This window comes from Silene latifolia, unplaced genomic scaffold (assembly GCF_048544455.1).
Source record: "Silene latifolia isolate original U9 population unplaced genomic scaffold, ASM4854445v1 scaffold_466, whole genome shotgun sequence".
In the NCBI taxonomy this organism is placed as follows: domain Eukaryota; kingdom Viridiplantae; phylum Streptophyta; class Magnoliopsida; order Caryophyllales; family Caryophyllaceae; genus Silene; species Silene latifolia.
The window spans coordinates 50834-67362 of NW_027413383.1; the positions used below are offsets into that span (position 1 = coordinate 50834).

At 39.2% G+C, this 16529-nt stretch overlaps 1 protein-coding gene across 1 annotated transcript; it reads right to left on the reverse strand.

The window, feature by feature from the left end:
* Positions 1–385: 385 nt before the first annotated feature.
* Positions 386–10458, reverse strand: LOC141639595 (peroxisomal acyl-coenzyme A oxidase 1-like). Its single transcript, XM_074448677.1, has 14 exons — positions 9875–10458; positions 7818–7926; positions 7651–7712; positions 7213–7422; positions 7036–7123; positions 6703–6865; positions 6018–6213; positions 4988–5185; positions 4104–4235; positions 3506–3626; positions 1899–2009; positions 1659–1728; positions 1351–1534; positions 386–789 (listed from the first exon to the last, which is right to left on the reverse strand). The coding sequence occupies exons 1-14, from the start codon at positions 10022–10024 to the stop codon at positions 580–582; spliced, it is 2004 nt and encodes a 667-aa protein (XP_074304778.1). The 5' UTR covers positions 10025–10458; the 3' UTR covers positions 386–579.
* Between the last annotated feature and the right edge of the window lie 6071 nt (positions 10459–16529).

Consider the following 16529-nt stretch of genomic DNA (forward strand, 5'->3'; position numbering starts at 1 on the left):
TAAAATACTTTACAAAAATCAAACAATTTATTATTTTTATATAAAGTACAGATTTTTCAACTTTTTTTTACAATTTTTGTAAAAAAAATTCAATTGCAAAATATTTATAGCTTAATTCATTAATAGCTTAAGTTGAAATTAATCAGGATGACCCAAGTTGTAGATATGATGTTATGAAGCCCATTTATAACCTAATTCATTTAGGCGAGAAAACTTTAGAATCTCTTATTCTTTTAGTTTAAGGGGATTCAAATGATGCGATGCCAACATATTGTGTGGAGCCGATAACATGGTAAAAACTCGTTTGTCCTCGTTAGCCCCATTTATCCCCACACATCCATTGTATTCTTAATATCCCGCATGTTTCTTCTATCCCAACAAGCAATTCGAAATTAAAAATGCATGGATTTGCTCAATAGTAAAAGAAAGGGAAAATCACATTTTATTTTAACATGGTCGTTGTAATATAATGAGAAACTGGTATGAAAGAGCTTTTATTTAGCTGTAAGCCTATAGCCAAACGCATCAGTGCGTTTAACGTCTCCGTGTAATTTTTCCAAAATCCAAATCCTTGGAAAATTAGAGCCGTGAATTCCTAAGTTGCAGCTTCAGCATAGGTCGGATATACTCTTGGTAACCATCAAGAACAACTGATTTATTCAAAGGATCCTTCCACGCTTCCTCGTATAGCTTCGGGTATACATTACCATCATAACGACCCAAAGCTGAGCCAAGGAAATGATCCGTGTAGTTGAATGCATCAACCAAAGCTATTGCATTTGGACGAACCTAAGCAAACCGGTAAATTAGACGTGAGTTAGTATACTTAAAAGAGACAATACAAGGTAGAGGTGCTAAAATCCGGCTGGTATGACCTGGATTTGGGACCGTTTAGCACAATGAGTGCGTGCAATTACTTGAATTACATTTTTTTTATACCCACTTCATTGGCGGGCTATGTCTAATGGATTGTTCTGCCAATGAACAAGCATGGCTTTGGTTATGTAGAGGTCTACACTTTCTTACTTATCTCAATTTCTTTGTACGACAACATTGTCATTACCCCAATGCCTCAAATGGCTCCCGTAAACTGTGGAGTAAGGGGGTCGGATATAAGCAACCTTACCCTGTTTTAACAACAGAGAGGTGATCTCAAATTCTGTTAGTAAAAAAAGGGCTCGGAAATTTGTGAAAATATTTCATGTTTTTGCTTAAAATGAAGAGCAAATGTTTGAGTCGGAAGGTTCTAAGTGTCAGACACGTGATAAGTCGTGATTTATAACCAAATTGATGTGTCCAAACAACATGGCTATTAAGACTTTAAGAGGCGTGCTTCGAGTTGATAAAAACCTGGGTAAATAAAGATCGGAGAAGATCATTTGCGAGGGATGCTTGCTTAGGAGTGATGCAGGCCGTCGTTAGAAAATCGCCCAGATGCTTCTTGATGATGGAAAGAGTATAGATCCCACACAGTGCTTGCAACTGTCCTTTCACTCCATCTCCGGGTATGTCTTGTCTCAGTTTCTCAATAAACCTGATAATATTTGAGATGAAAGAGATAAATGCATCAAGGGTCAAGAACTCAAGATGGTATTTCATTGATAAAGCATATCTCAAAAGCCCGAGATTTTAGGGTATTTCTGAAGATCATTGCTTACTTAGAAACAATTATAAGCTGACAATGAGCCACAGCAGCATTTGCGAGATCGGCTGAGAGTTCCGAAAAACCTGAGAATATATTTCAGCTAATAATTTTAGTATCCGAATAATTTAATTTTTTATCATCATTTCCTAAGAATCTGAATTTATCGAGGCATTCCAAACATCTCCAAGCAATTATCAATGGGTGAACTTCATAAATTACTCCATAGAAAAGTCCCTACACAGAATTATATTACCTTCTTCTGGGTTTGAAAACCGACTTAGACTTTGAGCACAAGCAACAGACATCCTAAGTGACCGTGCCTCAAAAGCCTCAATCACAACATCAGGATTCGACCAATCTTCAGCTGCAAAAACCAATAGCATAATTAAGGTACCAATGTTAGGATGTCATAGAAGCTTTAACCAAAACATCTGTTACAAGTCTTATTGAGCAGTGTCCTACGAGATAGGGATCCAAGAAAACCTGTCAAAAACAAATTAACCTGACCCATTTTTAATTTAATGAAGAATTGAAGATGTAGAACCTTCAAAATCAAATCACAGAAATCTGAATCCCATAAATTTAGGACTAGATAAGGGTTGAACACAACCAGAAAATTATATATATATATATATATATATATATAGTCGGGATCCGGTGAGAACTCCTAAATATTTGAGGATTGAGTATTAGTGAATACAATATCACAAGTTCTTCAATACAATATCACGAAATATTTGACCTTTGCCAAAAAAAAAAAAAATTTTTTTAAAAAAATTATAATTTTTTTTTTTGCACAGGTGTTTTTTTTTTGTGATATTTTATCGAATAACCTCTGATATTGTATTGAACAACCTGTGATATTGTAACAAATCCTCAATCCTCAAAAAGATAGTGTATCCTCACATGATCCCATTCCTCAAAAAGATAGTATATATATATATATATATATATATATATAAAATATGTGAAGAAACGTCGTTTCAGCTTCGCCTGGATTTGTAGGGACCCGACAAGAATTTTGAGCCGACTTGTTTTGGCTTAACCCTGAGTCCCTAACCCTATACACTTGGCCCGTTTGATAGGTCTAGAACCAATCAAGCATCCAAGTATCCAACATATGAGTTTAAGAACCATATACAATGGAAAGTCACTTTACATCATGTGTGTTGACTTGAGTAGTCATGCTAGATGAGAGACATGTCCTACTCGTACACTAGAGATCCTTGGGGGAATTTATAACAACCCGACCCACCACCGTCGTAACACAACCCAATAAGATGGGTGTGCACCTTTGGGCCCATATTTGTCCTCACTTAAGCCCAAAAGCACAAGGCTTTGTTACTAAGTGGTGGGTGGAATCCCTTATAAACATATCACAACCTCCTAATTCCCCGATGTGGGACAACCTTACTCTCAATAACTTGGGGTGTTACAATCTCCCCCACTTCCTTGTTGTGCCTCCAACTTGACCGCAGCCAAGCCCAGAATCCTCCCCCGCTAGGTGTGTGACCCGGGTACCCCCGACCACGAGCTCACCACACGGTCGCAGGGTCGCTCTGATACCATTTATAACCACCCGACCCACCACCGTCGTAACACAACCCAATAAGATGGGTGTGCACCTTTGGGCCCATATTTGTCCTCACTTAAGCCCAAAAGCACAAGGCCTTGTTACTAAGTGGTGGGTGGAATCCCTTATAAACATATCACAACCTCCTCAATTCCCCGATGTGGGACAACCTTACTCTCAATAACTTGGGGTGTTACAGAATTCGAGTGTCAGGAAGCTAGTCCAACATGCCTTCAGGCTTCACTACATTTCACATCATCCTGAGCTAATTATTCAACATAATGTACCTTCCTGAACACTACAGCGAGACTGCAACAGATGTTCTGCCCTAGCCATATACGCAATCGTGCCACCAAGCTGTTTACCCGATCCCAGTTGTGATACCGTCTTCATCAGAAATCGAGCAACCTAACAGTGAAAGACAGAGATGGGAGGAGACAAGAGTTAGACACGCAACCAAAAGTGAAATGTCAAAATATCTTTGGAAGTTGTACTTCCTCCCATTCACTAGGTTTGCAACATTGTTGTACAGCACAATTATCAAGGTAAGCAAGTTGCAATTACATTTTTAGAACATTACCCTTCCAAGGGAAGAACTAACACCTCCACAGACCACATCAACTCCCCTCGACATAATAAGGTAAAAATGACATTTGACTAGGTTACCTTTAGCCTTATAAGGAAATGTTGCAAACCCAGTGAATCAGTGAAGTTGCCACACATATAAAATGTTGCAAACTCAATTAATCTAACAAACAACACAATCAAATTTGACTTCCAATTCATTCAAACCAAGCATGCATAAAAATTCGAGAAATGGTGATTGTGGCCTTGTGGGAGGTAGACAGGAGCAATAGAAAACACGGAGAGAGTAGTAAGAAATACCTGTAGTAGCAAGACAACATTGTCCCCTTCATAGGTACAAGCAGGGACATAGACAGCAAATAACTCAGGCAGACCACTACTACACAGATAGCCATGCCCTCCACACAGCTTTCGGCATTCCTCTATCCCATCCTGCATCATATGCACTCCTATTATATAAAAACGGTGACTCAAACAATAACTTTAAAGGATCTAAACACTCACCTAAAATAAGGACCATATGAAACATTCACTTTGATTATTCAAGTCGTCAAAAAAGTAATTAAACACAAGTAAAGATTACAACATCGAGAAAAGTCGCTCAACTAACTAGAAAGACCAAGTAAAGGGTGTTAGACAGATCATGTACGACAATGTTCTTATCCTCTTAACATTACACTTTCTCATGATTGCTCCCACCTTCACTTGAGCTTTAATCCACTCATCCAACATAACAGAAAAAAACCCTTCATCCAAATAAAAGTTCCCAAGACTGATTTTATTATCCCTTCTCTCTCCTACTTTGTACTTTGTACTATACCCAACCCTCTTCTCTCTTAAAAATTCTCAAAACATTTCAGAGTATATCTCTTTTTTGAGAAAGAATTAACAAATATATTGGCCTCTGTTTATAGAGAGAAATCATAACAAGTTGGTAATAGTTCCATATTTTTTGTTCTGAAGGGAAAAAAGATGTCATTCACAAATTACAAACCAACAAAATCATGGCAAACAAAGTGACTTGGCGATCACATGAGTGTCCACTATGATTTAAGATCCACTGTCGTGGTGCTCAAAATCAAGGATTTGAATCATTGATTCCACAAAATTTCATTGTCGTAGGTCGTCTTTTAAGCAATATAACAATATTCAATTAAGATTGGAAATCAGCGGAGATAACGTACAGCAGTAAATGAAGTTGTCACGGATTTTAACCCTGCGGTACAGGCATGGACCTCAGGCAGTGTAGAAAAATCTCTATTCTGCAATCTCTCAGTCACATCGATGTAAAGCCAGTTCAACCAGTCACCGACAATTCTGAAAGCATATGCAGATGCAAGCAATGGGAAAAGCCTACTCTGCTGAGTCTTGTAATCAATCACCTGCAAATAATAGCAGATTAACGAACACTACACATTTTACAAGGTCACTCGATTGACTAATCAAATATTATCCCAAGTCAAGAATAATGATGTTAAAAAATAGAAAGAAGTGCAGCCACTTAGAGAGCCATTTGCTTTATTCCATCACAATCCAAAAACCAAAAAAGTCAGTACTCTTTGGTTATGGATTGTGATGAATGGGTCATCAATGGTTCCACTTCTTTCTATTGTGATGTAGTTCTCGACGTAAACATCTTGGGTCATTTGTAAACAACCTCTTTATGTTGTTAACACAAGCATAAGGCCGTGTACATCCGACCCCTACAAAAAACAGCTTACCCTAGTATCTTGACGGATCACGCAGTGGGGTATGGGGGGTTTGGATTGTGCAACATATAGGCTATTTCCGGATAACCCATAATGTAAATTCATCGGAAATTGCACCGAATGACTTTGACTCCACAATAAAATAAATAACATCAGTCAGCTCTTTTGCGCTTTGTTGTCATTAGCAAACCGTTTTTAATCGATTAAATCGTCCCAAAAAGATGAGATGCATAAGATGAGACGCAGCATTTCAGCCAGCAACAAAACCAAGGGACATAAACTAAAAAAGTTGTGATGTGTTTCATGTTGTTGGATGCAAAGAAGTGGCAGAAAATTCAATTTTTTTTTTTAAAAAAAATTAGTATTCCCTGGGAGATTTTTCATAGTTATTTCATATAGAAGTACTTCATGCTAGAGCCTCAATCCCTCAAATTGATACAAGGGTACAAGACCTTAACATCATTACCCTAATGCCTCAAAGCTCAACAGTCTATTATCCGAATACCTGAATCTCACGTCCATTCTGAGAGCCAAATTGCCGTCGAACAGCACTGTACCTCGTAGCGATGCAAACTGCTTTTGACAAAGCACGTGAAGCATCACTCACAATGGTCTGTCGAATGTAAACCATCGTACCATAGATTAGCTGTCGAGGGACATCAGACTCTGCTACTTTCCCTTCTCTTGTCACCTGTAAGACCCTGGGACATGCAAAGCAGACTTAATAGCTATTCCTAACATTACACTGATTTAACAAAAATCATTAAGCTCTAACAAAATTATTCAAACTACATTATGGATCAAATATCAAGGAACATGGAAAGACAAAGCACTTAAATAAATGAAGGTCCTCAAAAGACAAACTCATTACCATGTATTCTCTCTGTCCTCTGACTCCTCGTAAAAAATTAACTTATGAGTTTACTTATTTAATTTAAGCTAGTCCTAGTCAATAGTTTGTATTTCCCTTCAAGGCATATGCTGTGGGTGGAAGATGAGCGTGAGAAACAAACATATACTATTAGCATGGACAAAGAAAGTATGTTTTTAGTTAAAGTTACTGAGCTGAGACAAGGGAAGTAGGACACTGGACATGATGTTTCCACCAGTACTTACCCACAGACTCAGAGTCAAAGCTAAGTTCCACTCCCCCAGTTTCAATTTATTTATAAGATGTTAAGAGAACGAACCGCATAAGCATTTGATCCCTTGGAATGCGCACATGATCTAATCGCAGGACCCCATTGTCCATAGTATTGTAAGCTCCATTTCCAAATTTCATTCCAATATCACCAACAGTAATCCCGGGCAAAGGCAGATGATCATCCAAGCTCCGCAGTTGTACAATAAAACCTTAGGAACAACAATGAAAACATACCTATACATAAATACTCTAGACTGGACTAACAGGACAAAATCACAAAAATACTGTGTCTGAGTGCAATGCCAGACACAACATCAATCAACGCAAGGCCAAAGGACCAATGATGAGTAGTTAGTTCAATAGTTGGTAACTTGGTTACCATGCACTCCATGTTCTTGTCCATCAACAAGCAGACGAGCATAAACAATTGCATGCGTGGACACTTTTCCAAGGCCACCAGGCCACCACTGAAACATTATTACCAAGTCAAACTCGTGAACAAAAGACAACGGCAAGCTCATTTATCCAAATGGGAACACACTACTTTGTAACTTACTTTGCTAGATGTCAATGTTGGACTATGAATGACAAATTCATCGGATTCAGGATCAAATGTTGCAGTAGTTTCCAGACCTTGAACATTAGAACCATGACCAAGTTCAGTTTGAGCATAGCACCCAATAATTTGCATCCTATATGCCATTGGAAGCCATTTCCGCTGCTGCTCCTCAGTGCCTTGTCCTTTAATGGCAGGAATAAACATACCCTAGACACACAAAAAATCATGAAATTAAATGAGATGTTTGGACAACAATTTAGCTTGTATATCGACCGAGTTATAAGGTTTTCAAAGCTACCACAATCACATTTTGAGGCAGTCAGCCGGATTTATATAGCAACGTCAGAGACTGGGCTATGACGAGCCAGCGACTGGCGCCCAAGTCTGAAACCGAGATATTCAAAACAAGATTATCATTAGAAGTGCATAATTTACCCAATGAAGATCGGTAAAAGATGGCTCATCCACAAAGAACCTCAACGCATAAGCCTCCTCTTCTGCAGCAATTTCCATACTTTAAAGTTACAAGGGTACACTATAATTAAATAGAAGGTATAGAAGAAGAGTTTACGTGGCTAGAGAAACCCTAGCACATATCTAACCAGTCAGTTGAAGTTCATTGATTCTCTTCCATGCATGAGCTGCCTTTCTTAGGGTATTCTTAAGTAACTCCCTTCTTTCTAGCCGAACTCTTCCATCCTTGTTGAATACCTGGTAAACAAAATAAGATAGCGCAAATTTAAGACAAAACAAAACCACCACCATTAAGTACTTTAAGAGAGGAAAGTTAATGTAGATAACCTATGCACTCAATGGCGGATCTTGACATCTGGGAAAAAAAATAAAACATCTAACATGTCATGTGTCACTGCATCATGTCATTGTCCGTTTCTAGCAGCCAAACTTAATGCGTGCCCTTAGTTCTAAAAGAGTGCAAACTTCGTGTTCAAGTAAAGTGAAGGATTGTCCACATTCACAAACCGGGGAGGATGTGAGTCATGTGACTAATCGGGACTATGTTGGAATCTTTAGTTCAGATCATGATCAACACATATGTTCAAAAACAAGAAGAAAATCAACACAGTTCACAACAACACTTCAAACATTGTGCATTAGCAGGGGAACTACAACAAAGCTAGAGAAAGGAAGAGAATCTTTAGATGGCCAACACATATGTTCCAAAACAAGAAGAAAACCAACAATCACAGTTCACAACAACATTTCAAGCATTAAGCATTAGCGGGGAACTAAAAACAAAGCTAGAGAAAGGAAGAGAATTTCATTGAATAGCAACTCCCAGAGAGGCTGATTTGACTGTACACAATTATTTACATTTTACATGAAACATCGAATGCGTCAAATAACACCTAAAATTTCAGAAGCTGGAAAAAAGCCTTACGGGTGAAGAATTCATGAAGTGTAACTTAGAATCAAAGATGAAAATATATACAAAGATGCATAAAGGTAAAGGTTAAAAGGTCAAGATGTATGAATCGTCACATCATTGCCTGCATAAATCATTAAAATTAGTGTTAACTAGGGTGTGTATTGTGTAAGGTAAATTTTTGACTTAAGGTCAAGGGTTCATACCCCCTTATTTCATCTTTGAGGTCCACCATTGCATGTCCTCACTCCCCACAATGATTACCGGTTTATGAGATATTCAAGCAAATGTGTCCTTATGAAGCATAATCATAACAATATAAGACGAGAACGACCAATGCAAAAGTCCATGGGGTAATCTCCTACAATAACATCCATACTACTCCCTGTGTTCACTCCAGTTCCATACATTCGATTAAAATACTCCTTGCATATATTACCAAAATGTATGGAATTGGAGTGAACGGAGGGAGTATTGTTTAGCCAACAACTCTAATATTCCAATCCTTAATTGATGTTTTCCATTTGTTTAAGCTAATCAATCATACATGGTTACAACAACCTCCTCTCCAAAATCGACTAACTCCATTTTGCTACCAAACAAAGAAAATCACATCCTTTCACTTCCCTACCCTTCATTTCCCTTCAAATACCTATCCAATCAAAGAGTAGGGATCTATGTTTCCCATTTCCCAACCTGTTTTATAACCCAAAACTGAAATCAGCCTAATTCACTGAACACAACACCCAAATTTCTCAAATTTCACTTCTAATTCAAATGACACTTCATAACTAATTTAACAAATCTCAGCTAGAAACACTACATTCTACACACAAAACTACCTCCAACACAACATGTAAACCGAAAAATCTACCTTTCACTAAAAACAAACTAGCCCAAATTGTTATCAATCCAAAAACTATAGAAAGTTGAGACATTTACATAGAAACCCATGAATCAGTGAGGGAACCAGGATTTGAATTCTAGGGGGCATACTAATAATGTCATAAGGTATATCAGTAAAAAAAACGAAAATTTAACTAAAATTCCGACTTTTCCATTGTTCAGGAGGGCGACCGCCCCTACCCCTACCCCTACCCCTTCCCCTTAGCTCCACCACTGCCATAAATACAAACAACAAACACCCAATAATACATAAATCTATAACATTAACAACAAAAAGATCCAAACTTTACAACATAATTAAGCACTACACAAATCCAAACACCAGAATCATAACTCTAATCCATAAAAATGAAGAGAAAGAGCACAAACAGGATCACTGGCAACAAGACGAGCCATACGATCAGCAACTTGAAATTGATGTTCACCACCTGCCCACATGATCTTCATTGCCTCTACATCAAACTTTGCACTTTTTCTCTCATCACACAAGTAATCTACTCCTCCCTCAATTTCCCCCATTTGTTAACTTAATTGATGAACAACTATGGAGATTTACCAAGATCCGTCAAAGGGATATGTCTGTATCGACTGTGTGTGGTGTTATAATGTTATATATTGAAGTGGGTGCAAGTTGGTTGAGGTAATGACCGTCTCATTTATTTGTTTATGTTTGATGAAATAGATAATCGGAATGGGGATGTGGGATTGATGATGATTGAGTGAATAAATAGTTTGGGGTTTGGAAATTGGAAGTAAACGTAGATTTGAATGCAATTGAAGAGTAGAGTTAAATGTGGAAGCAATACAATTAATGTTTGATCGGTACATTATTCAGATGCACTAGTAAGTTGAAGTCAAGATTGCTACGCATGAATTTGACCAAGGAGCGGTCAACACTCAACAGTATCCTTTTGGTTCTCGAAAAAATGATCATGCATCTGAGATTTTTTAGCAATTGAATTTACGTGTATGTTTTCTGACTGGTTTCTATGTTCAATATTAAGCAAATTATATTGTGTCACCGTTGAGTACGTTTTGATCGACCCGATCTGGTTGAAATTCTTGTAAGTTTGATCTGTATTCGATTCGGTTAACCTATTTATCAGGTTTATAAATATTTGAGTTTAAGGAACTTCACCCAAAATCTAATCACTAGAGTCCATCTTCAAATTCAAGTTGTTAGAAACTCATTACACTAGATCTGGTAAAAGCAACCCGACCCGATTATCCCGACTCGAAAAGACTGACCCGAGACCCGAAGTGTTCCGAACTACATCACCCGAATATGACCTGAAAACCCGAATTGACCCGATCCGACCCGAAAATGACCCGATCTGAAACCACCAAACCCGAAAATGACCCGACAAAATATAACTCTAATTGAACCGAAAGGACTTGAAATGATTATTTCTCTATTATTCATTGACCCGAAAATGACCCGACCCGCTTGACCTGAAACAGACCCGACCAACAAACCCGAAACCCGAAATGACCCGTCTCGACCTGAATTAACCCGAAATCAATGAGAGACCCAAAATGACCCGATCCAAATTGGCCCGACCCGAATCCGACCAGTTGACCCGTTTTGCCAGTTCTACATTACACCATGCACATTTACAACTAGGTGCTTTGCTTGTGAGTGTCGTTGTCATAGAAGACTAAATAGGATTGCTCATTTTATAGTTAAATCAGCTATGGTCTAGGTAATCCTTTTTCATAAGATAAAAAAACGGGGAGAGATTAGGATTTAGGAGATTGGGGGTAGGGGTAAGGAGTGGTTCTGTAGGGTGCATATGGATCCTCTTCATTACCTCCTCCTCTTCATTACCTATTAATGGATAGGATTTGATTTGAAGAAAAAAATTAATGGTTTAAATTGATCAAGATTGTATAAAAATTGAGGTGGAGATTGAAGTGTCTAAAACTAATCTGTTCCCTTTATTTTGTCCCCGAAAGCAATCCGGTCCATTGATAAGTAATGGACAGGTAATGAAAACAAGGGTAATAGAGAAATCAGGACCACTATAGGGTGGAAAGAGTAGTGATGGAGGAATTACTCACAAATAACATTATACCTTCCATGGTATAATAACATCGTACAACCAACTTATATCTAGCTGAGCTTATGTGTAATTTTTTCGAGCTTTCTTAAAGTTAATTTTTTTAATGTTTAAGTGGGTGATTTCAGAAATTTTATGGTATAATTCGGATTCTTTAAAACAAAACTCGAAAAATTTATTATAAAGCTCAGATTCTATAACACTAGTTGTAGGATCTATTAACTGGGAATTGCTACCTTAATATGAAGGTAATGTATTATCTAAGATTCGAAAGACAGGTGTTGAAATATAAAGGGAGTAATTAATTAGTCCTTTGCCCTCATCTTCGCCTCTTACCATCATCACTCAACCATTTTTGATTTATTTGAGCTCTGTTAACCTAAAAATTATTTCTCCTAATCAAGCAAGTCCTAAAAAATCATACTCGGCGATGCAATGGCGGTTTTGAGTTGGAAAGTAAATTGTACTTCTAGAAGACGATATGTGAACAACTAAAGTAAGTAGCAATTGTACTTCTAGAAGTAAACTTGTGACAAATAATACCTTCCTTGATTTCGTTCAAAAAGGCAAATTATTGGATAGAAGTATAGTATTTAGTTATAATCTGTTAAGACTAACTAAATAAGTTTGTTATTAGCTGGTAACTATGGTTAGTTAACCAGAAGTAGTTATGGTACAGTGAACAAGCTCAAACAAACAACTGCTTTTATTATTGCTTATGGGAAAACTGTTACAGACATGTTTTGCACGATGACAAACTTCACACGGTTTAATCAAAGTGTCTTTACTAGTATGAACAAACGGAAGTAAATGTACTACTTTAGAGGACGGATGTCCCAATCTATAATGCCATAAATCCACAATCGACCCAATAGAAACATTACTCGTGATAATTTTCGGTTCTTGACGTAGGTAGTATAGTCCGTCCAATCGGTCACCCTTGCCAATCGCCGCTCTCGTATGACGGTCCTGTATGATACAATGTTGGGCATTAGTAACAAGCTCGCAAGTAAGACTGTCACTTAATTGTGACACGGAGATTAAATTACATTGTAAATTTGGTACATAAAGAACGGAATCAAGAACAATAGATGGAGTAAGAACAACTCGTCCCACTTGGGATGCATTAATTTGTGTGTCATCAGGGAGTCCCACAGCTTGACTGGCAACCTATCGCGGGTTAAGAACACAAGAATAATTTCCCGTAACGTGGTGCGAGCACCCCGTATCAATAATCCACTTAACGAACGATATTCGGCTTCAGCTGAGGAAAGCGAGACATTGGCTTGTTTCTTGGTTTTCCATGAGACAATGGAGGACCCTAAGAAAACAATCCACCCAGTTAACGAACGACGAGTCATAGGGCACGTAACCCAGTCGGAGTCACACCAACCACACAGTGTCAGGTTAGCATCACTCCGTAACAGAATCCCTTGCCCAGGAGTACCCTTTAAATACCGTACAGTACGAAGTGCAGCATCCCAATGAGCTGTTTGAGGTGCATGCATGTATTGAGATAAAATATGAAGAACATACGTGAGATCAGGACGAGTAACAGAAAGATAAACTAACCGTCCCACCAAGCGATGATACGGCTCTGGGTCATCTAGCGCAGGACTGGTCGAATGACCCAGGGTATGATTTTGCTCAATGGGAGTGGGAGCGGGCTTGCTACCGAGATAACCTACCTCGGAAACGACATCCAATGCATACTTTCGTTGACACAAAAATATCCCGTCGGAATTCCGAGCAACTTCGATGCCAAGAAAATATTTCAAGGCACCTAAGTCCTTCATGTGGAAACACTCATGAATGTATTTCTTGAACGTCGTGACAACAGCTAGATCGTTGCCCGAAACAATTAAATCATCAACATAAATAAGTAAATGAAGTTGTACCTTATTTTTGACCAAAGTGAATAGCGAGTAATCTGTAATACTACGGTTTTATGAGCCTCTAGGTACTCTATCGAGTGGGCCTTACTCTGTCGAGTAAGGGTGTTTTGCATTTTAAAATAGTTTCTGACCTGTAGGGTACTCGATCGAGTAGGCGGCACTCGATCGAGTACGTCAGTTACTCGATCGAGTAGCCCGGTTTACGGGTAATGTTTTGTCGGGTTTTGTTAATAATGCGAATTAGTATTTAAACCTTTCCGTCACTTTCATAAAACGCTTTTACAAACCTAATTACATTGAAAAGAGATTGCAACTTACGTACTTCGCATCCTTCGCATTATTGACAAATCCCGGGGTTAGAGAGGTCGGATTTCGTTGTTCTTTGCATCCTTGTGATCCTTGCGTCAAGGGCAAGTCTTACGTATCATTTTTATAGCGTTTGGGTAGTTTTGGTTAAACCCTAATTTTGGGAGTTGGGGATTTTATGATTGTATTGTTGTGATAGTGATTGTATGATTATGTGTATAGGAGGAGGGTTCGTAGAAGAAAGGTTTTGAGACAGCTGCTAGATCGTCTGAGTTGTGATTGCTTTTCAGGTAGGGTTTCCCTACTCAGTATTAGTTACATGATGTGTGTGGTGATTGTGCTGTAGTTAGTGATTGTTGATTGATTCAGACGGTTGTGATTTCATATTGTTGATTGATTCAGACGGTTGTGATTTCATATTGTTGATTGATTCAGACGGTTGTTGATGTTGTATTGTGGTTCTTTGTTTATCCTGTCTGTGTTCTTGGGTGCGTCCCTGGTGAGTGGAGTCACTTGCGGGAGTGGCTTCACGCCCTTGATTCGCCTTCTGTGGAACTCGCCATAGAAGGGATGTGCACATTAATGAACATGGGTTTATCGCTCGATGGAGATGAGCGAGGCTTAGGTGGGAACGGCTGCGGTCCCCCACTGGCGGCGAGGAGTAACCTGTTGCGATGGGTACTCTGGCAGGGCTACACACGTTAGTGTGTAGTCAGTTGTGTGGAGATTGGAGATGGAGACTGGGGTTGTGTTGAGCTATTTGAACTGGTTGTGTACTTGTTTCATTGTGGCATTGTTTTTGTGTAATTAGTACTGACCCCGTTTAAATGTTTTAAAAACTGTGGTGATCCATTTGGGGGTGGTGAGCAGTTATTGAGCAGGTATGATTGACGCGTATGGGATAGCTGGGAGGAGTCATCACGTGGCAGTTAGAAGTCTTCCGCTGTGTCAAACGATGTTTTATAGCTTCGATAGTTTTAGCAGTAGACCGTCTGAGAATCTTGTATTTCAGTTTAACAGTTTTGGTTTGAGACCTGTAATCACTTAAATTATATTTACTTTTAAAGTACGTTTCTTTATTGTCTTATGATTATCATTGTCTCGGGTAACCGAGATGGTAGCACTTCCATGCCTTAAGTGGTCCTGGTAAGGCACTTGGAGTATGAGGGTGTTACAAAATGGTATCAGAGCGACGATCCTGAAACCTGTAACCAATGAATCTAATGAACCTAGGGAGTCTAATTAAAATGAACCCGGGGTAGAAGTTGTAGGAGCTAATGCAAAGACTTGGGAGACGTCCTAAAGTCGCGAACTCGCCCTACAATTTTGAACCGGACACCATGGGATATGAATCGGGATCGCTATGTGTTTATCTTGTGAATTGTGTATCTTTGTAGCAAAGTGTGGTATAAATTGGTGGATGTATGTATGTGGAGAATGGGGAATGTGTAGGGAAAGATGATAATGAGGTGATATACATTATTGATTGTGTTGTAACGGAGGCGTCCCATTACCCAATAGTTAGTTGATTGGGTAACGAGACGCCTCCGTTACAACAATTGGTATCAGAGCTTCTATCTTTATTCTACCGATGTGGGACAAGGGTTTGCACCCTAACAATCCTCCCCTCAAACCAAGGACCATCATCTTGACTCGGACCTTGACCTACATGGAGAACTGCCCCACTCTAAAGCCCCAACTTTTTTTAAACAACCGAAACATCACAAGTCTTGATAACCTCCCCATAGCCGACACACCATGCTACCACGAGCCGTCCATGTGCCCTTCTTGGGGAATTTGCTACACATGCATATCGAACATCCTCTGCGTCCAATATACCCTGGACCGGGTCCGTCACTTCAGAAGTCCTAGAACACAAACGGTCTGTGGCATCCAACCTGGAAAGGACCCACCAGACCTGTGGCACCCAACCTGATAAGGGTCCACCTGATCAACAGTTCTAGTACACAAATGGTCTTTGTCCCACAAGACTTATGACGCCTTTCATCCATTTAACCTTGGATCGGGCTTGCTCAAGGACTAACCCCGAGGCGTCCCGTTACCCAATAGTCTTTGTATAAGGCTTGGTTTCCTCGTAACTTTGTGGTCTTTTCTTATTAGTCAGTTTTAGGAAATTATTAATATATTTCCTAGTTGTGTCTTTGTTTCCTAATTAGACTAGATCTTTTATTTAGGGTGGAATAAATCTATATAAAGGCTCTAATATTAGTCTAGGTTAATTAAGGAGGTGGAGATATTATTTGAGAGCACAATCTTATGAGAGTCGATTTGTGAGGTTCCCTCCGAGAGGAAGCTTCAGTTTGTTCCGGGCTCAAGTAGATTGGCGTTTGTCTGAATTTGGAGATCGAAGGAGTCCGTTCGGATCTTGGTGGCCACAAGATCGTTTGTCCTTCATCTCGTTTGGGTAGTCTCTTTTGTCCTTTTGAGATTACTATTTTGTTGGTAGAATAGGGTATACTTTTGGCTCATATTGAGCGTGTGTATACCGGTCTGCTGTTGTACTATTATCTCCACAATAGTGAATTTTGCTCCCACATGCTCATGAGCCTCCATGTCCTTGCACCACATGTCACCGTCCAAAGCGGACAATATCGTACTATTATGGATAGTGGACACAGATGCAGCAGAGGCCCAACACGTGATATTCACGCTTCCGCACAACAAGTGGTATCAGAGCCCAAGGTTCGGCTGAGGCTAGACACGAGGATGCATCAGCAGGCCTTTTGGGAAGGAGCCCAAGAG